This window comes from Bombus affinis, chromosome 4, assembly GCF_024516045.1.
Source record: "Bombus affinis isolate iyBomAffi1 chromosome 4, iyBomAffi1.2, whole genome shotgun sequence".
Taxonomy (NCBI): domain Eukaryota; kingdom Metazoa; phylum Arthropoda; class Insecta; order Hymenoptera; family Apidae; genus Bombus; species Bombus affinis.
Window position 1 is genome coordinate 16,513,199 of NC_066347.1, and position 25,160 is coordinate 16,538,358.

Here is a 25,160-nt window from a genome sequence, read left to right on the forward strand (position 1 = left end):
TCGATTTTGGATATTTCAAGAATATTTTTCTACGTTTACGTTAAAAATGCGTTAAAAATTGGTGATCTGCAATACTGAGGCCAGCTTAAAGCAAAGATATTTATATGAAAGTGAATGCAATTAATATTCAAGGGAAAATAAGGACTAGTGAAAATTCCGGAGCTTGTTAAAAATTTCTGGTTCTGTGTAAAAAGTAATTATATTAAAGCCAAGAATTTTATTTCTCATAAAAAGGCAAGAAAGTGTAATTTACAGACAAAGAATAGAAACAGACGCAACTTAACTTTCTGTTTATCAAACAACCTATCACGTTAGTAATATACGTTTAGTAAATACGAATTCACCATGTTCACAATATTTAACAAAACCTTATATCTTTAATAATAAACGTTCAACGTTCAAGCAGAGAAAAAATAATAAAGAAACAAAATACTATTCACAAACGAATAAATCAAACAGCTTGTACAAAGACTCGTTCAGTAAACTCCCACACCTCATCCAGAAGTATTATCAAAATAAATAAAATTTCAACAAAAGACACGAATCCTGTTACCCTTTTAATCGTCTACTTCAAAAGAAATTCATTTTTGGAAAGCTAATTTCCACTACCTCCGATTCATTGTAAAACCAGTCATAAATCGACTTCGAAAGTTTGATCGCGAATTGATCATATTATTATATGATCCATTATATTAAATGGAGCATTTTTTAAGATTTCTAGTCATTTCTTAAAATTTTATATATATACGCAAGTAATTCATTTTTTACCAAAAATGAGAAACGACCCCTTAACGAAATAGGGAATTTCTAAATGAAGAAATGAAGAAATCGATTAGTTCTTTAGTACTAGATACATTTGAATTCATAAATAAAATTACAATGTTTTCCGTTCTTTTCATATTGGCAAAATAAGTCAAAATTCTTTGCAATAATTCCACCGTTCCACTAGAAAGTGCTATAGACTTATAGGTTTCTTTTTGGATAGCTTACATCCTGCGGATTGATAATTCAATCGACGAGTTTACTCGTCTAGTTAACAGGTTAATTAAAATTGGTTCGCCCTAAAACTTCAATAGTCGCGACACCTGCGTCTACGTGGTTCTCAACCATCACGGCGCTAAGGATCCATCCTACCGATCAATTCCGTGAAACTCGAGGAAAGATCCCCTAACCCGTATCGATACATTTTTAAATTCATCTTTCACTCGGCAAAATCTAGTCGTTATTCTATTTGTATATTCAGATCGGAAAGAAAAATAAATCGTGGCGCGTAAAAATTTGCTGCAACTCGTCCATTCATAAATCTATTCATCGATACCAAAATCCGCTCGGTGATATGGCGCAGCCAGAACGAAGAGAAAAAAACGACTTCGCAGCAGTTCCATAAAAACGTATTCGTAAATCTATTCGTCGATATCGAAACCTATTTATCGCTAACGTGCATGCAGAATGAGCGAAACAAGTCGTGGCGCGTAAGAAGTTGCGTCGACGACTCGTCAAATCGCTCGTCCGTTCCTAGATCTATTCTCCGATATCGAAATCGTTAGCATCGTGTAATCCAGAACGAAGATAAAACCAACCGGCGTTAGAAGTTAGGACAAAGTCGATCGAAGGTGGTGGCAGGCTGGCGAAGAACGCGTGCGGAGCAGGAGGGCGCCGAGGAACGCCACTGGCCACGTGACCCGCCAGCAGAATCCGCGGCGTCCGCCGAAAATCTAAATCCGTCCGAGCCGAGAAGAAGAGGCACCCGCCGCCGGCCTCCGGGGACTCGCCGCCCGAGACCGCAAACGCGATAGTCAATAATTGCCTTTAGGGTACACCGGATCGGCGAGCGCCAGAAGAGAGAGATCGAGCGCGATCATCGTCCGCGTGTGCAACCCAACGACTGTCGGACGAACGCAACCCGTTCCTCGGTGGCTTGGAGCACTAGGGGAGGGTAGCCAAGACGTCGAAAGGATGATACGCGTCGACGAGACTGACCCGGTGGGCGGTAAGGGAGACCAAGCATTGCTCGATACACCAAACGGCGTGCCAGTCTATGGAATGCTTACGATCGCGTCGAAGATTATCGTGCATCGTTGGTGAAATATTTGATGGGAATGATTTATTGGAACATAGATATCAAGTTTTGATAATTATAGTTTTATCGTACGTATGGTGAATAGGTATGCAGAGTTTCGAGTGTAAAATTCTTCGGTATCGAGGATCATCGTGATCTGTTTGTGAAACGTTTGATGGGAATGATCTTTGGAATATGTAGACGCAAAGATACAAAGTTTTCTCAAGTATGATATATTATTTGTGGTGAATAGGATTGATGTCGATTGTACAATTGTTGAGCATCGAAGATGATCGTAGTTTGTTCGTGAATCGTTGGAGACGATTGTTGGAATATATATATATGTACGATAGATATAAAAAGATATGCAATTTACATAGTATATGGTATATTATGTGGTGTGAATAGGACTAGTGTCGAGGGTTTCGGGTGTAGAATTGTCGAATTTTTCAACGTCGAAAATCGTTGTGCTTTGTTTGTGAATGACGCGAACGATTTTTGAAATATAATAAGATGTAAGGCTCTCATAGCATATTGTATATGGTGAGTAGAATTGGTGTCGAGGGTTTTAAGCGTAGAGGTGCTTCTTTTTAGGAGAAATCTTTTGATACATATTTTGCTGGTACTAAAACTAACTGGAATTTAGATTGGTGCGTTGAATAAATGTAAATGTGAAAGAGATGGTGCGTCTGAAAAAAAACATATATATTCAAACAGGAAATAATTCCACGCTTGAAATTCTCAATTTCTACTCTCCCTACCTCATACAAACAATGTACTATTATAAACTATATATAGTGATTTGAAGATGTTTACTTGCATGAGATAGGGAGAAAAGGGGAATTGTTTCCTTTTAGACAGATTATTTTAATAATTCGTTATTTCTATGCAGTTTCTGCAAAAGGGACGACGCGTATGAATACTATAATGATTTAAAGTTATCTGTTTATGCTACGAGGCAGGAAAGAAGTGTCGAGGTTTTATGCGAAAAACGATGTAGGTTTCGTTAGGTTTCCTCTTTCTTTGGCTAGTTATACTCGTGGTGATTTCATTCTTATCCAAGTGAAGCGTGCAGAGTGTGTTTTGAGCGTGGTTTTTCTTTAAATAAATGCAGTGATTCACTGGAATTTGGGACGATGCTGGAGCGTCACTGGTTGTTTACCGATCTTTTTAAACGACCGGTCTCGATGAACCCCGAAATCGTTCGAGGCTACGGATGTTTCTAACCAGCTGTCTCGTACAAAAGGGTGAAATGAGGTCGCGGCCGGCACGAAACTATGCGTTTGTCGCGTTCGTCAGGAGATGCTTGTTCAAAACGAAGAAGGAATTTCGTATCGAAACAAAAAGTAAACCACACAAAGTATATATAGTTCCGTGATTAAGAAGTCACATTGATCAACTGCCATAGATTGGAAAGCAGAGAAAAATGACGTTACAAATATTATGTTACTGCATCTACACTGGAATCGAAAACTTCTGTTGTTTACAGTATTCTCTTATGGTAATTCAATTTGATAACTAAATTGCTAACTAAATAATGAAAAATGTTTGTGTCTTAAGAAACGACGTAACGAAACTGAGAAATTGAGAAAAAAACAGAGTCGATGGATTTTGCTTTTGACAGATTCATTTATCGTTTATACGAATCACGGTCCATCATAGTCGCGAGTTAATATAAGAAATAATTTTGTTTTTCATTCGTTGCTTTCCTGTAATTTCAATCTAGATTTTCGTTTGAAATTTACGTGACAAATTCATGCGCCTTTCTATTTATATTTTCTATTTAAATTCCGATCGCTTTTGCGTAGCATAATTGTATACATCGTGCATGATCGCGATGGCAGCTTATACATCAAAGTGTGACCACGGTCGAGACACAAAAATTGCTAAATTTATACGCGAGACAATTCGATATACGTTCACCGCTTCCTGTATGTGAGAAATCTTGAGTTGGCGAGGTTCCCTCGTAACCCAGGCTAAACGAAAAATAGATAATTAACGAGCCATTCGGTGTTCGTTTCGAACATCGCGTGTTAAACTATGATGGTTTCGACGAGTCCTTATCGTAAGTAAAGGAACGCGTCTGTCACCGGAACTGTTGCCACCGGTAACGGAACTCGAGTCGAGTTTCAGCATGATCAGCTTTCGATTCGAGCGACGAAACTTCCATATACGAAATAATTCACGTGCCACGATTTGTCTCTCTTTATAAGAATATACGTTTCTGAATTATTGTCCATTTCGAATTCAATTCGTTTTTCTTCCAGAAGAAAGTAATTTTCTGTACGATAATAGGGTCGTTTTCCATGCGCTTTATTAAAGTTAATCTAAAAAGTTAATTTAAAAAATGCCTGAACTTTTTACAATTTCATTTTATTATTTGCAGTTTAAATCGAACGAACGAACTGAATTTATTATTCGTTATCCTCTATTTTTATTACTCCAACCGAGCAAATAAAAGAATACGTTTAAACGCGAAGAACGTTGTGAAAAATCGTGAAATAAAATTGTCTCGTAGTCATTCTTCTTCTCTAAGGATGATACGTATATCTGGATTTAATAAAATCAACATACCGTGTGTTGATGTAAATATTAAAACGATTTAGTATTGCAAGACAATTTCGTTCTAGATATGAATAGACTTCTTAATTTTAATCGGTTGTTTATAGTCGAATCAGCCTACTGTAATCGATTCGGTTGAAATTATAAATGGAGTTTTACAATCTCAGGAAAAGATCGATTTATTTAAAAAACTTTAGCATTTACGACGTCTGATCTTCCAAGTTACCTTTTATAGAAAACACCTGGATGAGCGTAATACACGTCGAGTAAGAAAGTATAGTGCTGATCCAACAGCAGGAAATATATTGTATTGGATTGACAACGAAGTGATTACGGATTTTGTCAATACCACCCAATGACAAAATCCGCAATCACTTAGAATAAAGATGGTCTACAGTAATTTATTACAATTTCAAAATTCATTTCAACGATCTGAACTTTGATATTAATTATAAATTCTCGTATTTTACAGAGCTCGAACCGAGTTTCCCCTATCGAAATGTGACAGTGCGTCGGGGCGTGGAATTCAAGGATCATTATGACATCGAATCTGAGATCGGACGGTGAGTGATGATCACACATCGATTTCCTTGCGTATCACATTTGGTATTTTTATTGTCGATAAACAAAGAAACGCATCGTACCCTACGTGCTCGCGATGGGAATAGACGCGTAAAATTCGCTACGTAACTTTCCAGAGTCGACCACTCGACCGAATTTATGCATATAGAGGCACACGATCATTGCAAATATCGCGGCGAGCCGCAGGGTTGGGCATGCTGTTTCTGAATTTGACACAATATGCGTGCTGGTATTGCGCAATGATTATACAAGCTGTACCGAGACTCTAATGCATGCCTCAGGCATAGAGGAACGTTCCAAGGAACACGGAATTTCCGTTTCGAAGGACGCAACCTCCGCTGACATGGCTAAACGAAATCAAAGCTTCTAGTAGCCTTTTTGAAGTCAATTGTTAATGCTATTGCGATGCTCGATTTTTGGATTTCTGAAGATCTTTTTTGACGCAACTGAACGCTCGAACAAATTTTTCCACGAGAATCAGACAAACGAGATTTAGTCGAACGAGACGTAGGAAACGCGATACGTTTGACCTTTCAAACGCATGTTTAATATGCGAAAATGTTGTAAAAATTGTAAGGGACACCGTTGAGATAAGTTTGATTTCGTAAAACACCTTACGCGTATAAAGAGAAACGACTTAGAAGCGGTTTCAAGAGTAAAACAATTGGAAAGAAATATTTGTAAGGTAGAGTAACGAGGATATAGGTGATAAATTTTCCGTTGACGGAGGTGGATTGAGACTGAAAGAGAGTCCGAGAAAGAGGAAGGAAAAAGTACGAAACCTTGACGTGTTTATTCCTTCCGGCGAACGTGGTATTCCTGTCTTGTATACATCGTAATCTTTCAGTTACTATGCGTGTCTGCCATTATGAATGAGACTCGGACCTGAATGATTTTTACATGCAACGCCGCCGCTTTCACGAGCCAGTAAACCTACGAAATAAACTGTTGGAACGTTTGTTCTTCCCATTTACCATTTGCATTCCGATTTATGCCATGTTACCGCGATGTTTTTAAACAAAATATATATTGCGTAGACAACGTTGGTAAATAGCTTGTAGTTACTTATCGAAGTAGGAAACGTTGTCAAAACGGAGAAATTACTTCGATGGATGTATCGAGTTTCAAAGGGAAGAATTTTATTTTCGATTAGGATCGGCGCAAAGGTAAGATTTTATTTTTAATTGCGAGACACAATGTTGATGTGTATTCGTAACCACTAACCACGCACAAGGTATTGACGGATGGATCAGTGCCAAAGGTAAGATCTGAATGTCAATGACAAACTATTAGTGAACCATCGATTCCGAATGATTGTTTTCGATCGGGAAATATCGGAAGATCTTCATCCACGATGCGTTGTTTAATATTTCAAATTGTTCGAAGAACCGATAAATTGTTTGCGATTTTTAAAGAAAATTCCATCGAATTTTTATGGACACATAATCAAGTAGTTTGATTTCTTTTATTCGAGATGATTAGATAATAATTGGCGAAATGTATTGGAATATTATGAAACGATTTGAATGACTCGATAAATAGAAAATACTTGCTTCTGGAAAGTGGCAGAGGATTCTCTATAGAAAACTAAGATGTTGATATCCGATATTGTTTCAAGAATTGAAGGAATTTCTATACAATTTTTAAAGATTCTTTAGAAATCATCGAAGAAGAATTTTGTGATTAACTTCAGAATTGAAGAACAAACTTCTAATCGAACATTCGCTCGTTTCGCTAAGCGTATGTGTTCTATCAATTTTTTGTTATTGTGACAAACTTTTTACAACAAACACTATCGCAGCATACACTATTGGCGTATCGTAGTACTTTGATCTTTACTTCGACGATTGCAACGAAATTAGAATCGTTCATAATGCAAACTCTATTCAACATTTATATCTGCAAATTCCAATAAAAGGTGCACGATCTCGAGTCATTGACCATTTCTGTGATAAAATTACTTCATTCACGATCAATGCGATATTTCTGGCGTCGAATTTCTAGAAAATCTCCGTCTCGAATTATCGAGCACGACTGTTATTCTAATAGCAAGTTGTACAATCGTAAATCATATTTTCCAATTAACCGGAATCGTTTTCATCGTTCGGCGATCTCTGTCGAATTGGCCATTTTCCATCGAGTGCATGATATAGCGTGAATCATTGCAATGAATCGTAGCCACTTGCGAAAAATATCTGCTGGATGGCCATCGAAATGAATCGAATGTGCTGTGCAGCTTGATAACGAAGGTATGCAGAGAGTCGACGCTGCACGAAGTTCGAAGTGTAATCAAGGTCCTTGCACGTCTATAAATAATGAGTTTTTCGTAGTGACTGACGTTCGTGCGTCGAATCGCCCAGCATCCCGACGCTTTTACTCTTGACACATAGATTCGATCGAGCATCGACGTTACATTCCTAGCTGAATCACTTTTTCACCTTATCTGTGTATACTCGAGTTCGTTTATAATTGTAGATTATTCCTTAGCTTGAAATTATGATAATTTATCGTATTGTATAGTTTATGTACACGCCTGATGTACATCCTTAAAGACTCGTAGTTGGTCAGTGGAAGAACACGCTGTTGCAGTAATTTTGCATCAACTACAATACTGTTCGATATAATTGCGAAATTGCTATTAACAATGATTTTATCGTAAAGAGAAGCTAGAAAACCGGTAGGTTCGATGGACTGACATATTACGATACGAGATCGTAGTAAAAATCGATCGTAAGAGAATTATTAGGAAACGTACGTAGACAAGAAGTCAGAAAGATCAAAGTGGCAGGGTAGATAGCTGTTTAATTTTTTTAAACGGCTTATAACAACGTAGTAATAACTGTAGCGGTTCGTTTTCACGCTAATTATTTGAGCAAACATTTTGACGTTGTTTCTTCTAAACGAACTCTTGGATCGTTTTCACATCGCAAGTGATTAAAATGCAGATTAAAACGCAGTCTCGCCACGGCATCATACGATTTTCTGGCAAACATTCCACTGCGATAATTTGTAATTTCTGCGTCCATAGTATGCTCTACTAACTCAATGAGTCACTCACTAACTTGGCTTCGTGACAACCACGTTACACCATCGTGTTTCAACAAGGCTCCAAAAACCATAGGTTGATTCTAGGCTTCTCCGGATTTTTCTTTCTACGCGGCACATACGTTTTCTCTGTTCACGAACATTTTTCTCGATTCGTTCCAAGTCAACGTGAGATTCCTGTGCGTATTTATAAACGCAGAACACAATAAATTATATCAATCGAGTGGAAAAGAATGCGAGTATAATCTCCTTTGTAACTATACTTATAGCCAAATCATCTTGGCGCGGTATGAGCGGCAAAATTGTCAAAGTTCTTGCCGGCGTTGTTTGGCACAACAACACGCGATAAATTTTGAAATCGCGACAGGTGGACACGAGAAATTTATTTTGTTTGGTACAACACGGAATTGGACGCAACTATTTGCAATTTAATCGGGAAAAATCGATTCGCTCGTTTTTTAGCTTTTTCGATTCGGGCTTTATCCGATTTTATGGAGTTTTAATCGAAGGAGTTACCTGCTCTAAACTCTTCTCTGTTGTTGCACATTTTTACATGTCACTGCTTAAGTAAACTCGAAACGTAATATTAAAGATATCACGTATTGCTCGTCTCTTGCGAAATCATTTAGTATCGAGACGCGTCTGTTTGTATACAAAATTCCTAATTTTCTTGGATTTCGATGACTCTCTCTGTCTGCGAGAATGGCATCCTAACGTACAACGTTAACGTTTTGAGTAAAATTTTGCTGGAGAAAAATCTTTCCTAACATTTTCTGGTATTTAGAAAAATGCTTGAAAAATGAAAGCGAAAAGCGTACACAAACGATTTAACGTTATAATCTTGAAATTATTTAACTTTTAATCGATGTGCCATTTACCATCAGCACGAGAAATGTAATTTTCATTAAAGCAGATAATTCGGACGAATTGTTTTAACAATAATATAAATTACGATAAGAAAAGGAAATAAGGCGTCTTGTTTACATAAGAAGGAGGAATGTTGGAGTTAACAAGGTCAAAGTTCACGAATGCGACTGCTGTTGGCGTTCTTGAGACGTTCAATGAAATATTAACAAGGTGTTTTTCTTCTGTTCCTTCGCATACCTAAATGTTCTCGAGTTACCACGATTTATTACGCTGACATTTACTATTGCAAGACTACAAAGAAATACATACTATCATGTATTATTTAACCGTCTATTTTATCCCATTTTCAAGGTTCCAGCAAGCATCTTCTTACCATTAACGAGTTCCATTTCATTTTAATTTCGTTACCAATGAAACTCTACTTTATCGTAAAATTTGATATTTAAAAATGATTTAAGGATATTTGTTAACGAGTATAGCTTTCGATGTTTGGCGCACATTACCATGCATCAACAATAGCTAATGCGTTTCTGTCCGTCGAACAATTTACATGAAACGTGTTTATGCTTCGAGTGAAAGCGATTGTATACGTTTAGACTGGAGAACGATTTTTTTCGTCGAAAATAACGTTTGATTTCGCGCAGTATCAAGAGTGAATTGTTATAATTTACGAGGCTTACGAGATCTCAAAGAACGTACGGGTGAAGATGGTTTATTGGATAACTGACAAAAGTTAATTTCTTTCTTCGGTAAATATTTGCTACTGTCGCTAAGTCGTTCTAATAATTCAAATGTTCCAGAAAATCGACGATGGGACAGAAAAATGTATCGAAATGAAATGAAATTAATCGAAAGATTAGAAACAGATTATAAGAAATTTAAAGAAGACTAGAGAGAGATTTGATACCACAGTTATGAAAATTGTAAATTACAAGTATTACAAAAAGATGAAAAGATATTTGAGAAATTATTCCGCTGTTTAGAGACGTGAAAAAATGCTCGAATTACTTGCACAGTAAACGTAACTTGTAGATAAATATTGCAACGAAAAGCATCTATAAAACAACGGTTAACACTTTTATTGCACAACTGGTAATTACTTGCCAACTTTTAAAGTGCCTCTAAAAATATTCTGCCTGTACGATTCCAATTAAATAAAAATCAACTATTAATTTTACGAATCGCGCGGATTTGCATATTTTTTGGTAACTGCAGAAACGATAGATTTGAAAGCCATCATTTTGACGAAACCGTGCGTACGATCGCGTATAATTCTAACGTTAACAAATGAAAGCGAAGACAACGAGGCGATTGAAGTCGTCTTGATAGAAGTTTCTACGAATTCTTACGTGTACAGATACGTGAAACGAGATCGTACCTATTTGCAGAGGAAAATTTGGCACCGTTTATCGATGTAAGGAGAAAGTAAGCGACTTGATGCTCGCCGCGAAGGTGGTGAACACGGCGAAAAAGGAGGACAAGCGATCGGTGGAACGAGAGGTGGAAATTATGAGACGGTTACAACATCCACGACTTATCCAGCTCTACGATGCCATTGACACCGGCAAGCAGATATACGTAATTTTGGAACTGTAAGCTCTTAATACAGCAAATGTGTTCATTTTAGGGGAATCATATCGATTATGCTTATTTTCGCGTATGTTCAAGGATCGAAGGTGGCGAACTATTTGAGAGGGTGATAGACGACGATTTCGTGTTGACCGAGCGTAGCTGTGCCGTTTTCATGCGACAGATCTGCGAGGGTATAGAGTTCGTTCACCGACAGAATATTTTACATCTCGATTTAAAGGTGAATTATATTGAAAAATATCGATTTGCGTTATTGGTTTCCACGCGGTATAGCTGAGTTTTGTTATTCGATTAATACATTTACTGTTACTAAAATATCACTTCTCCTCGGCAATTGCATACGCTTTTCGTCATAGAAATTCTCAGTTTAACTGTATTATGAGAAAGATTATTATTTATGAAAAAGATACGCAATTTCCAAGGAGAAGCCACATTTTAGTAGGAGTAAATGTATTTTTTGTATATTTTTCATTCATAGTTATATTAACGTAATTTGCGTGTTAACTCTGAAGTATATCTGGTTTATTACATAAATGAACAGAGTTATTAAATAGAAGCTATAGTTGATGAATTTTAAAAGCGTTTTACCGCTTAGTTTGGTTTAATTTATATTGTACAATTTACCATATAATTACGTTATTTTGGTTTCTAATTCACATTTGACGATAAGGTAAATGGTATACTCTCTGTTTCTAGCCTGAAAACATATTATGTTTGACAAAGGAGGGTAATAGGATCAAAATCATAGACTTCGGTCTGGCGAGGGAGTACGATCCAAAGAAGAAGTTGCAAGTTCTATTTGGCACGCCGGAGTTCGTTGCACCGGAAGTCGTAAATTTCGATCAGATTGGTTATGGTACCGACATGTGGAGTATAGGCGTCATCTGTTACGTATTGTAAGTTGCCCTTCAATTTCGATCCGTTTACTTTACATGGAAAAGCAGGAACATAAATATTTGAGAAACGTCTAACAACAAGTAAGAAATATCGACAATGCTTGAAATATACGTGTAATAAATGTTTTTGATTTTTCGAAAGAGTAGATTTACGAATTTAGAAAATGACACGTATCCGATTAATTTAAATTTTTATATATTCCAGTTTTTAAACTTTTAAACTTCGAATATTTAAATTTTCAAACTGTTTTATTCTCAAATTCTCCGCGCTGAACGTATTCTTCCGTAACTTCTACTAAATTTAACGTAGAATTTTGTTTATTTTATCTATCTTGCATATATACATATAAACCCTGATACATACTTCTCCGTAAATGCTTATTAGAAAAATTCTGCTACAAACTTTGGGCAAGTAGCCTTCAGCGAAAAACGTGTAAAGCGCGTTTCGCATTCCACAGCTCTATTTTCTAACAACGCGAAGAACATAAACTTAACGCTTGGTGATTTAACTGTAGATTGTACCGCTAAAGTTATTTCTCGTTGTTTGTTCCTCGACGAAGAAATTAAAAATCTTTCACATTTCGTTACTCCATGTAAATTACAACGAGACGTAAGCAAATTATTTATTTCTATTTTCAGATTATCCGGTTTGTCACCGTTCATGGGGGACACAGACATCGAGACAATGGCGAACGTGACCATCGCGAAGTACGACTTTGATCATGACGCATTCGCCAATATATCCGAAGACGCGAAGGATTTTATCCGTTGTCTGCTAGTCAAAGACAAAGAGTACGTATCGCTTGTTATTTTTGAGAAATATTACGTCGTACGAAGGTGACGTGGATTTATGCTAAAATATCCGAACCACGTTGCTAATTACAATTGACAGAAGACGAACGTGGACACTGACACGTTCGCAAAACTTATTAATGAACGCAGCTGCCCAGATAACGAAATACACGAACAACTTTCCTGTCTTTGACTGTACGTACATCGTTTGCCAAGAAAATTCAACAGAGCCATCATTTTCTGTATCCTTCGATCACCTTATTCCATTTTCTCGATTAAATGATCCACTGTTTCGCATTGTTCGGATTACGTTAAGTAGGATAATTCATGGCAAATGTTTCCAACTGTGGCGTGTAATACGATCCCTACGTGCGCACTTAATACAAACAAGAACGATAAGACTAAAAATTGATCGTGTAGTTACTGTAAATATTGAAATTGCGCAATTTTAGTATTCCTATTGCCAATTGCTATTCAATCATTTACAAACTAAGTGCAAAGTATATGAACAAATCATGGAATATTCATAGAAACTGGCAGGCTAAAAATTAATTATGTAGCAAATGGAATAAATATTAGGATTTCTCGTCAAATATTGAAATCGTGTAACTCTAGTTTCTCTAGCCGTTTATAAATTAAAAATTAAAAGCAAAGTACGCGAGTATATCATTTTGGCGATCTTTTTACGTCGAAGGCGAAGGCAAAACTCACGAAGAAATTGTAATTTTAATTCTAATGCGTAATCAAGTGTAACTTCTGTTTTAACTTGAGATAATGAAATAATAATTGTTGCATAATTAAAATTGCAGTGGAAAGAAAATTGCTAAAATATTTTCCGATTGCTTTTATTCCGATCGTTATACTTCGCAATAGATTTCTAAAGATTATGTTACATTTTCGTATTCTAAATTTCTTAATTGGTCTCTAAATAATTTCTTAATTAAAAGATATCGAAATTGAATTCAATTCGAAGTGAGATCTTGCGAACGAAGAGAAAAACAAGTTCTTCCGAACGTTCGATTATCTGGACAGTTACGCTCGCGTTTTTGTTGTAACTCTTTCACGGTTACTCTTCGACTTTCTCTCTCTCCCTTTGTGTCTGATTAATCCCGAGCATGTTTCCTTCATTTTCAATATGTTGCTTTTCACTGGAAGCAAATTTCACTGGAAATCAATGATTTCAGCAGGAATTACGATTTTACGTTCCTTTGAATTAAACTCCTAACAGAAAGCACGCAAGTGCGTTCAACGAATCGAATCGAATCGAATACTCAATTTCTCAACTTCATTTTGAAGAAGAATCGAATTACTCTCGTGCGCCGTGCGTTCACGAACAGTCTCAACATCCGTTCGACCTGCTGCTTCTAAAAAAAGCATTCAAAAGCGGCCAAGGAAGCGGAAATCCATCGTACATATAGTTTCTTGATCTCGAGACGTCTGTCTGGCTTCTGATTTTCGAATTCCATTCAAGGAAACACGTTCTATAGCTTCACACGTGTTCCCCGCGTTTCCATCTCATCATCGCTATCAAACCATTCGCTTCCATCGTTGAAAATCTATATAGAGTTGCACGTTCCCGGCTCAGAAGAAAACAGGCAAAAATTCTACACACATATATATATACACACATATATATGTGTCTGTGTAAAAGAGAGAAAGAGAGGGAGAGAGAGAAAGAATAAAAAAGCAACAGAGAAAGAGAGACACAAAACATCCGAAACAAATTCCTGGCGATCCTGGATCATCCTCACGAAGGAGCTGTCCAATCTTTCAGCAAACGAATGTCGGCCACGCACTGCAGGGAACATCGTTGGTTGGTGAAGAAGCCAGCGACGCAGCAACAGCAGCAGGTCGAGCAAACGGTGACGATATCGAAGCCGAAGACTCCAGATCTGCCAATCCCTCGAGTGGAAACGAGCAGCATAGACGAGTTGGACGTGACCAAGGACAATCTGAGGCTGTTCGTGGAGCGCTGGCGTGAGCACCCTGACAGCCCGTACATCATAGATATTCCTCAGTGCGTGTTGACTCAACAAAATTCGACTCGCGATTACGAGGAATTAGTGTCGTTAGGAGGTCACAGTCCGTCACCTTGTGCCAGTATCTCCAGCACGCCGTCGGAAGCGACGGATGGCTCACCCCGAGAGAGCTACGGCACGTTCTTGACGGTGCCTAGCTACGGTCTCGAGAGGAGAGCCTCCGAGGGAGTCACCGCGGAGAAGTCAAGGGGCGACCCTGCCAGTCAAATCATCTTGGCTGATGAGATAATCAAATTATCAGAGCGTCTGAGATCCATAGCGACGGGAGCGAGCGGATATTCAAACGAGGAGGAAAGCTCCTCGGAGACAGGCGAGCAGAGCAAGAAGCCGCTCGAAGACAGGGACAAAAGGAACGGTGTTCGTTCGAGGAACGGATTGGTTGCTGAAAATACCGAATGCAACGAAATTGCAGAGAAATTGTCGAGCATAGTAAGACATAGGAAGCTCAACGGAACTACGTTCCATAGTAGTCGTAGTTTTGATAGGAACACGGAGACCAGTACCGTGAATATGTTCGCCTCGTTGAAGAAATCGAAGCAGAAGAAAGAGGAGGAAAGAAGCCAAAAAGGCTCTATAGAATCGGTTAGATCGGAATCTTTCGAGAAGAAAGTGGAAGATATAACGAGTAAGAAAAATGAAATAGTATTTAACAGAAATGAGGCTGAGATGGATCTTACTCCACCGTGGCGGCGCGCACGAGTGAAACAATTTGGTGAAACCAGTAGGGACGTCCCACGAATATCTGCCCTTCGTAATTTACATAAGAGTCTGAATCTGGACGAACCTACTAATACCAAGGATTTGTTGCTACATTTGCTTGGTGAATGGGAAGGTGCCACGAGGTCGTCAGGAGTTGGTCGCAAGTCTGTCAGCGTTGATTGGTGTGGCGAGGAATCTGTTGCTAGGAAAACGATGAACTCTTTGGCCGAATATTTCCAATCGAAACAACAAAAGTCGACGGCGACTAACGTTAGTTCATCCACGTCGAGTTCGATACATCGTTGAGACGACTCCATTGGTGGAGTTGAGGGCTACGTTGGATTTGCCTGTCGTTCCTTACGGCGACGACGACGACGACGACGACAACGACGATGAGGATCGTTCGCCATTGTGAAGTTCTCAGGGCAATACAAGATATAGAGACGGTGGTGGATGACACAGTGAAGATATACGATTATTTTTTCTTTAATGTATACAAATAGCGTTGCTACTTCCGGTTTGGATGGAACTGAAGAGTTTGTAATGAGTGCGCAATTTCATTTGAATTCATTTGTGTCGAATTCAAGTAAATACGTGAGTTCCTGGTGAATTGCTCGTGTTGTCAAATTTATTATGTTCGATTTACAAAAAAAAAGAAAAAAAAACAAATGATTATTAAAATTGTTCGATAGTCGACACGTGTATTCATTATTTTCTTTGGTCTCCAAGAAAATATTCCTTTCACATTCAGTTTGGTTAGCAACAAAGGGAAGAATATACATATAGTAAGAGACAAAAATTTTCGTATAGTTGAAATGTAAAAATAGAAGAAGAGATGTTTCTTGTACTAAGTATATTTAACTACATGTAACTGTATATTATGTATGAACTTGCTATAAACCAATTTGCTCATTACTCCACTTTTTATGAATTTCATCATTTCATTATACAAGTACATGATTAACGTTTAATTCTCAATGAACAAATCATTTACTTTTGTAAATTATTCATTCATCGTAAGAACGTGACACAAATAACGATAAATTCTGAAGTAAATCGAAGAAACAGTGTTTGCAACATCATCTTCTCTACCTTCTGATCTGTGAAGTTCATTAACGTGGCTTCTAAACGGTTCAAATGTACACGAAGAAAAACTAATCCATAAATGGATACCGTATAACGTCAAAAGAAGATCTTAAAGACTGGGAAGATATAGAACCAGATTTCTCTTAATTTTATTAGTCTAAATTTACTGTTAACATTAATTGTTCGTCGATAAGAGAAGAGAAGGAAATCAATTAATTGTATTACACGAACAATTTTGCCTCGACAAGATGTTACTATTATGCGAATCTTGTCTCATTACAAGTTACCAAATAACTACGTTAAAATTTGTTTGTTTTGTTTTAACTACGTTAAAATAACAATAGAAAATAGTTCTCCATCGCAACTATGTATATGAACATTTTTGTCTCTCGTCGTGCTTAAGATATCAACCGATTTGCTTAGAAATAATCGTAAATTTGATCGATTGTTTTGCTTCAGGAAAAGACCATCCGCTACTCAACTCTTAGAACACCGATGGTTGGACGTGGCCTTGGAGAATCCGATCTGTAAAATTAGATTAAAGCGGTATGTCATCAAGAAGAGGTGGATTAAAGCGGTAAACACCATACTGGCGTTGAGACGAATGGGTGCCCATTTAGAACTCGATTTAGTTTGATAGCCTATGTCTAGATTACTTTTAGATAGCCAATTAATCGTTAAGTTTCGATTCTCGTTGAGTATACAGAAATATCGCGATGATTTCCGGGCAGGATACTTGCATCAGCGTAACCATGTGAAGTATTATTTTTCTCCTAATTTGCGTCCCTATTAAGACGTAACGATTAAGACATTCGTACGCGCAATGAAATTGACGCTAGAAGCTTGTAAATTTTTCGTAGACGCTGAAATTTTAGTGTTTGATTAATATCCCCTTGGAACTGTAAATTTGAAAACTGTGACAGTATTATAGAAACATTGATACGATGATGAAACTAATTCCACTTTATCATGGAACAATGTACCAAAAATTATTATAAGCCTAGATGTAATTCAACCATTAATTCAGACAAATATTTTAATACTTTTCATCGTTACCACTTAATGTATTGAACTATACATATCTTCTCTTATTTGTATACGAATGAAATACGCGAGCCATATAGTTTAACGATGATTATTTATCTGTTACGTAATTAACATTTGATTTCAGGTTGATTTAAATTAGATAGATAATTTAAGAAGAACTTATGTCAATATATGTATGTATTAAAATAATTAATTCGACATATCTTTATTTTCAATGAGAATTCTAAAAGTTTGATTTTGTTTTAAATATCTGAAAGTGTTTCTTATTAGACGATAGAATTTCGATTGACTTTTTCTTCTTTAAATTTAGAACATAACTATAATTAGAATAAGAATAACTATATTCATAACTATAACTTTAACCAATATTTTTCCATTTAGTTTATGCTTTGACACCAGTCGAGGTTTCGATAATGTAAGTACTTACATATATCATAATATATAATCCATTATTATATTAATAACATATGCATATCGACGTGTAATTCTATCAAATTAAACGGCATATTATAATTTTTTATTTATATTTCTAATAACGATTACGAATGTAATAAATATTCTATTTTCTATGACTTTGTTGCATGAAACTGTACGGTAAACTGCCTCTTTGTTGTCCGAGTGAGGGATTATGTCCGTCGTAAATTTGTAATACGTGTTCATGGTACGCATGATGATTGTGTATTTGTCTCTAGCTATTCGAAACGTCGCGTCGCCTCTGCGATTAATAAATACTAAAAGGTCGAAATTGACGCCACCGTCGATAAAATACACGCGTTCAGCTACGAAATTCCCGCAACCGCGTGTATTGTGAATTTATGAGGCTATCTCGCGATAGGAATTCGTATTATGTAAATACGAGCATGTAACGCACCAGCCGTGCCTTTAAATAAAGTCTTCTACAGTGTCGTGGACGACACAAAGCCGCACGATATTGTATTATATTAATAGATATAGTTCCACCTGTTGTCTGACGTTTCCTATTCCCAATCGCGGCTGTTGCTCCTCGCTCGTTGAACAGCGAGCCTTCAAATAATTTAACAAATTCAACAAATCTGAGAAAAGTAATAACAGAAAATAAAAACGATAATAACGACAATGTTAAAAAGAATATCGTTAATTTGTTCTCTTTTATTATTTATAGTCGTATCAATCATTTGCATGAGTTATTAGAATAAACTAAAGAATGAAAAGTTATTTCATATTATTATATGTATTATAGATAATTTAATAATTCTTGCGTTGATTTATAATATTTCGTTTTGACAAAACAATTGTTATTTGGAAATATATATAATATATAAAATATATATAATAAATAATAAAATATAATAAATAAAATATATATAATATAGTGTATCATTAGCGGTATAATTTTGTTAGAATAAAATAAAATTGCTATAGTTGTTATTGCAATTGTACATTCTTTCTTTAAATTAATTTATTGTTTGTAATAGTTTTAAAAAATGAGACTGATCGGAGAATTTCACGATTTCCAATTCAAATTCGTCTTCTAATATTTCATACAGATGGCGACGTCGTATAGTCCGGAATTGTCTTCTAACATTGACAGTGTTTATTATATAGGAAAGGTTATATCGTTCTTTTTCTGTTTCAGAAAATATCAATTAGCAATAATTATAATTTCTCGAATGTGACGTGTGATAGTAGTTATCTTTTTCATAATTTGATGACATTCGTTCTTCTCAATATACATTGTACTTTATTTTCACAAAGATGGTGAGTAAATGATGTATTGTAATAAAAATAAAAGTAATTTTGTGTCACTTTAGACATATTTTAAAACAAATGTATTAAGTGTATGCTAAAATGCTATTTAAAGAGCATTCAATTCAGTACAATTCAGTAGGTTATGTTTCGGATACGGATGTTTACTAAGGATACGTAACCATACATTCTTTAGATTGTATATCAATACATTTTAAAATATAATTTATTTATATTTCAGGTGGATGCTTTGCAAAATTGGAGTCCCTATGCTAAAAAATACGAACCCTTGAAAGCAGGTAGCATCGATGGTACAGATACAGAACCACATGATAAAGCTATTAGTCGTGCAATGCAAGCACATTATGAACCACCTCATGGATTAAAATCAAAACCAGAAAGGACATTATTTGTCGCCAGATTTGGTCCAAAAATCACCAAACATGATTTAAAGGAGGTATGTTAATATACTTCAACTTTTATTGTTTTCACAAATAAAAAAAATATATATACTTAAATATTAATAAATTTAGTTTTTTTCTAGATATGGAGAAGTTGTATCGGCAAAAGTTATAGTTGATGTTGTGACTGGATTATCCCAAGGTTATGGATTTATTGAGATGAGAAACGAAGATGAAGCTAGAAGAGTAATTAGACGTTGCGTAGATGCTACGTTAAAAGGCTATCAAATTTTTATAGATTACGAGTGTGGACGTACTTTGCATGGGTGGAAACCAAGGCGACTTGGTAAGTTATTACATCCTAATTGCTTACAAGTGTTCAACTTTCTAAACTCTATATTATAATATGTACAAAATAACTAATAGTTGTTATAATTTTATGTAGGTGGTGGTTTTGGTGGAAAAAAGGGGTCAGGTCAACTTAGATTTGGTGGAAGAGATAGACCTTTTAAAAAACCAATCGTACCTAATATTATTAGGTCAAATCCTCATCATGAACAACATTATCATTTTGAAGAACATCATCAGTATCAAGAACATCATCATCAAGGACATCATCGTTATTGCCACCATTAAGAAAATCCATAATTAAAATCTTTTAATAATTTTAACATTAAAATATGTTGTAATAATGTTGTTGTGATGCACCTGCGCTTGTTTAAAGATTTGTTTGTGGATTTTGTAATTTTGACTTCACTCAGGTAGAAATATTTGAAATCTACACTTATTTTGTGAAATATATTTTAACCTATTATACATTATAAGTAATATATAAATTAAGAAGAAAATATCAATTACTAAAAATAAAATAAATTTAATGTCAGAAACTTTTAATGAAGAAACGAATGTTTAATACTCCTCTTAATTATTTTCTAAAATAGAACTGAAAACTACATAAAACATTCTGTTATTTATCTTACTAAATCTGTGCTATATCTAAACCATCGCAATATATTTCTAACCGTTGTCTAATGTCATTTAAAGAATTCTTTTCTTTTTTCAGCATTCCATAAATTGTAACCGATGCCAAAACTATCACTGTAAATCACGTTGTCTTCGCTCTCAAAAATTACAAAACATGTTCTAGAGAGAATAGCACTCTTTCCAAAATAAAGCACGAATGTCCTAAAACAATTTTGATTTATCCACAATAAAGAATTTTCTAATTCTCCAATTTTAAAAATTACCGTAGCTCTACTCATCATACAACGCCACAGCTCAATTTTATGTCGCTGTTAGAACTAATTAACACCGAATTATTTTAATCCAGGTAAAATCAGCGGAATTCAGTTAATTATTCAATTCGTTTTATCGGAAGATATATAATCCAAAACTAATAATGATGCCTAGCTCGTTAATTGCGAAGGTATTTAAACCATAACGACTTTAATCTTGTTAAATTATATCAAATTCATTTTATAATAGGACATTCGTTGAATCAACTAAAACTGTTCTCCTTTTATACCGTATAAAATTCTTTCTTGCACAAAAATAGAAGAATATTGTTCAAACTATTGTTTTCGATTGTATCCCGAACATTTATACGTACTCTCACTCTGTATATTTGTAATCTCGCACTAAAATCTCAAGATGGTCCAATTACGTATGTTAAATCAGATCAACTTCACTATAATGAATACCATACAACTTTCGTTGAATCAACCAAAACTACTTTCTAGTATATGTAGAAAGCTTTCTTGTTCTTCTTTCTATCTTCAAGATTTATATTCCCATCCTATGCTCGGAATCACGCGTTAAAATCTATGAAGATGTTAAATTCCTCCAATTGAGTAGGCGTATGAAAGATTAACAGGCGTCGCATGACCAATTAATCAGCGATCATTGAGAGAGCGAGCAACGCCAAGAGAGTCGAGTTTTCTGGCGTGGTGTGAAGCGAGGTCGTCAGCGTCGTGGAACTTTATACTCGAGCGTCGGCGACACCCTCTCCCTAGCACGGCCCCCTCCATATATGGAGCCGCCTCGTGGTTCGACGTCGGCTACGCGAACGAAGTCTCAGCCTCCAGGCTGCCTCTGATAAGGTAGCCTCCTTCCTCGACTCGTCTCTCTCTGCCTCATCCACCTTCGCCAAGGTCTCAGAGGGGCAACCCACATTCGTTTATCGCGGCTCCTATTTCGTCGGTTCGGACTCGGACGCTGCTCCCGTTTTCACAACATAAACGCTGTTCTGCCCCCAGTGCTTTTTTTATTCACGGACACAGCTGCCGGAGGTGGCAGCTCGTATACACGGTCTTCGCTACATTTTGTAGCCGTTAGATACTAGATGTCGCACACTTTACTCTCTTTAGAGTTTGAGTTTCGAGTTCTTTTTCCGATTCTTTCGATTTCTTATTATCAAATTACTAAGAGTCAACTTTATTATGAGCCTCTATGTGTGTAGAATACAAGTGTAAAGTATTAGGAAGAGATTGGTGAGTTGAAGCAGATCACTTGTCCATGAAGTATAATCTATTCTAATGATGATTCGACTATACTTGTGGCTCTTCTATGTGAATAATTAACGTTTCACAAAATAGAAATGTGTAATACATGTATAATGTATTGTAATACATACAAGTAGAATATTAGGAAAGATATTGAAGTAGTAAAAAGTGAATTTGTTATACTTGTAACTTTTCTATATGCATGATTAATAGTTTATGGAACAAAGATTCTTTAAGGTTTTTTATAATGTAAGAATTTATAAATCTTTTCTGTGAGGATCAATATGTAGATTCTTGTAAAAGTAAAATTTTTTCTGTCATGCGATTAATATCTCATTATCATTATTGGAATTAAAATAGTGATTTTCTTAACACCTTAACTTTCTCTCTTTTTTTAGTATACATCATAAAAATATATATATATATATATATAGATTTATAGATCTTTACTGTAAACTATAATAATTGTAGAGTTTGTTAGAACATATGTCAGTAGTATAGATATAAGTTTCTTCGTACGATAATAACATCATAGGGATTTAAATAAGATGAATTTTTTGAACATATTTTCAGTTATCGTGTAATAACTAAATGACGTATAGAACATCATAATAATCCTTTGCACATAACTTTAAAAGCTATATTCATATTTTTATTCGTTCGTTCGTTGCGTTTGCACATTGTCGCATTTTTCCCTTGGATATTTGAACCTTCCATCTGCTTAATACATTCTTTATGACTTTGAAACTTTCATTTTATGTTCTTAAATCCCACGATATCCTTCGAACGAGAGAGAAAAATTTTATTTCATCCGACATAAATATTTTTATTAACTCTTCGACAATAGATAAATTTTTAATAAATACTTTTATTAAATATCCTTTGAGAAACATGGCGAAAATTCCCCATTGTTATTGATAAGATATCATAAATAAAATATTAATACGAATTGTTTCAACGTTATAAGCAAAATATTGAACGATAAAGCACGAATAATCGTTGTTTCAACATTACAAGCAAAATATTCAACGACAGAACGTTAATAGATATTGTTTCATTAATCTTCTCGTTAACAGTGAATAAATTACGTTCTACGCAAACATTTGTATCGCGACTATAATAATGATTACATTAATTTCAGGCGCACAAAGTGCGTCGGATGGCTTTTAGCAAAGGAACCATCATTTTCATGTTGTTATTGCTGCAGGGTAAATATATTTAGTAATGTGCCGTAGACCAGTGGGCAGTAAACTTTCGACCGGTGCGGTGGCGAGGTTGAACACGATACGGGACAGATATAATGTAGCTATATCAGCGTCAGAAATAACTCACTCGGGGAAAAATTTATCCTGTATTTCTACAATCGTTCTAGCATATGCACGGATAATGCTCCAAAAGAAACACGGATAAATTTACTTCTAATGTCTTTTTCATGTTTGTTCAGCGGATTGATGTTCTGTAATACTCCGAGCTTTGGTTAAAAATTTATGCACAGACGGGCCACCCTCTTAAGAACGTATTTCGAAAAATGAAAGCACTGAGATAAAAGCTACGGCTTTTATCGTACGCGATAAACAGTTTCGTCGAATAACGTTCCCGTGAAGCGTTTTTTAATTCGCCGCAGTTTCCGGCTTTTATTCTTTCCTTTCCTTCTCCCTTGCTCTCGGTCAGACGTGAGCACAATTACGAACTCAAGATTTCTCGTTCTGCCATTAAAAGTACTGCCCCTTCCCATTTTCTTTCTTTTCTTTAAGCTAACCGGCGAACGGAAATGAAGGTAAAGTGGAAACGCGAAAAGGTTTGCGAGTGGTTGGCACATAACGTTTGAATAAATTGCTATCTTTAAATACTTAGAATTAAGCGCCCTACGATCAGCATTTGCGGATTAAAAGTGTTACGCCATCGAGCCAGGTATTGGAATGTGCATTCGTAAACTTGGGATTTTTAACGGACAGAAGAATACGTATATGGACTTGTCTAAGATGAGTAGGTTCGTCTTGAGACTGGTTAGGAAATTAGGTAGAATTAGCAGTGACAGATACTGGTTATTGAATAAGTTATTAAATTTAATTAAGTTTAAATTGGCTGCTTATTAAATTTATTAGTAGATATTTCAGGGCTAGTTACAGTAGGTAATCGCTCAATATTAGCTGTAGCCGCTGTAGGTAATAATTTGATAATTGTTTCAGAATTAGTTAGAAAGTTAAGTTTTAATCGCAGCAAGTCATTAAAATTTGAATTAAATGTCGTACAATTCATTATTAAGAGTCGAAGCTACTTATTCACTGGATGAAGATAAAAAAGTATTTGAACATCGTATTTATTTTGATATCTGTATAGTACTTCATTAGGAGAAAGCTCTGTCTTATTAACTTTGTTATCATCCGAAGGTACCTCCTTTAGTACGACCATAGAAATTTTATAACGTGGCGATGTACGAAATGTTACTTTATGAAACATTTTATTCTATAAATAAGCGATTGAAATAAAAACTGTGTAAGATTTATTGCAACTATGAAGTAATCTACTATATTTGATATTTGCACGCATTAACAGAAAATTTTCATTGAAAATCGTACAAATTTTTGTTCTGACCTGTATTCGATATGCATAGTTAATAAAATTTACGTTTCTTTTCATATGAAAATTCTGTTCGGACAACTTACAGCTGACGTTATTACAACCGATTCAGCGAAGTAGATTGTTCCCCTGAATCGTTCAGACAGCCAGAGTATTCCACTCCATATTCACCTGTGAACTTCAGAACCCCTCAAAACTTTAAACTTCTTTTTCAAACATCACAAAACTACATAAAATAAATCGAATAACTTTCCAATATCTGAAAAATCCATACCAAACACATATCGATATAAGCAAATTTCCTAATATTTTTATTCAACTGTATCGACTCAATCTCGATCCAATGAACACGTTCTCCGACCAAAACCACCATTCACCATGAAGAGACGGAAGAGAGAAGCTATCTTTAATAAATAAAAGCAGTCAAAACATGAACGAAGAAGTATCATTCGCTGCGGCAGACGAAGCTCCTAATCAAGTTATTCAAAATTCGCGTATCCCTTCCAACTTGACGATTCCATCGATGATTCGTGTCGGCGGGCATAAGCTGCGGGGGTGGAAGTCAGGAGGCAGAAGGGGTCCACGGGAAAGGGAGCTTGATCCACACACGGGAACGTGTATGTAGAAGGGACGAAAATAGTAACGTGCCAGGATCGTATCACGCTCGCATCCAACGAACGTGGATCTGC

At 35.9% G+C, this 25,160-nt stretch overlaps 2 protein-coding genes and 1 long non-coding RNA gene across 7 annotated transcripts; 2 read left to right on the forward strand and 1 right to left on the reverse strand.

The window, feature by feature from the left end:
* Positions 1–1,714: 1,714 nt before the first annotated feature.
* Positions 1,715–15,827, forward strand: LOC126915499 (uncharacterized). Of its 5 annotated transcripts, none has more exons than XM_050720209.1 (7): positions 1,715–1,990; positions 5,094–5,184; positions 10,504–10,707; positions 10,784–10,925; positions 11,402–11,601; positions 12,241–12,393; positions 14,168–15,827. In XM_050720209.1, exons 1-7 carry the CDS (start codon positions 1,957–1,959, stop codon positions 15,435–15,437), a joined length of 2,094 nt encoding a protein of 697 aa, XP_050576166.1. In that variant the 5' UTR covers positions 1,715–1,956; the 3' UTR covers positions 15,438–15,827. The 5 variants fall into 5 exon arrangements, with proteins under 5 accessions (XP_050576166.1, XP_050576168.1, XP_050576167.1 ...); XM_050720211.1 differs by lacking the exon at positions 1,715–1,990 and adding an exon at positions 2,004–2,148; XM_050720210.1 differs by lacking the exon at positions 1,715–1,990 and adding an exon at positions 2,005–2,165.
* Positions 15,828–18,786: 2,959 nt separating this feature from the next.
* Positions 18,787–20,584, forward strand: LOC126915517 (U11/U12 small nuclear ribonucleoprotein 35 kDa protein-like). The gene is made up of 4 exons (XM_050720262.1): positions 18,787–19,001; positions 19,231–19,446; positions 19,523–19,736; positions 19,836–20,584. Exons 1-4 carry the CDS (start codon positions 18,999–19,001, stop codon positions 20,024–20,026), a joined length of 624 nt encoding a protein of 207 aa, XP_050576219.1. The 5' UTR covers positions 18,787–18,998; the 3' UTR covers positions 20,027–20,584.
* A 3,382-nt stretch (positions 20,585–23,966) lies between these two features.
* LOC126915525 (uncharacterized) lies at positions 23,967–25,079 on the reverse strand. Its single transcript, XR_007710224.1, has 2 exons — positions 24,746–25,079; positions 23,967–24,642 (listed from the first exon to the last, which is right to left on the reverse strand). It is a non-coding gene; the product is annotated as an uncharacterized LOC126915525 (long non-coding RNA).
* Positions 25,080–25,160: the final 81 nt, after the last annotated feature.

Coding starts and splice junctions, on each gene's coding strand:
- LOC126915499 (XM_050720208.1), top strand. CDS start 3,276: ATGTTTCTAACCAGCTGTCTCGTACAAAAGGGTGAAATGAGGTCGCGG. Junction 3,406..5,093: donor ATTTCGTATCGAAACAAAAA/GTAAACCACACA, acceptor CGTATTTTACAG/AGCTCGAACCGAGTTTCCCC. Junction 10,926..11,401: donor TTTTACATCTCGATTTAAAG/GTGAATTATATT, acceptor CTCTGTTTCTAG/CCTGAAAACATATTATGTTT.
- LOC126915517 (XM_050720262.1), top strand. Junction 19,447..19,522: donor CCAAACATGATTTAAAGGAG/GTATGTTAATAT, acceptor TAATAAATTTAG/TTTTTTTCTAGATATGGAGA. Junction 19,737..19,835: donor GTGGAAACCAAGGCGACTTG/GTAAGTTATTAC, acceptor AATTTTATGTAG/GTGGTGGTTTTGGTGGAAAA.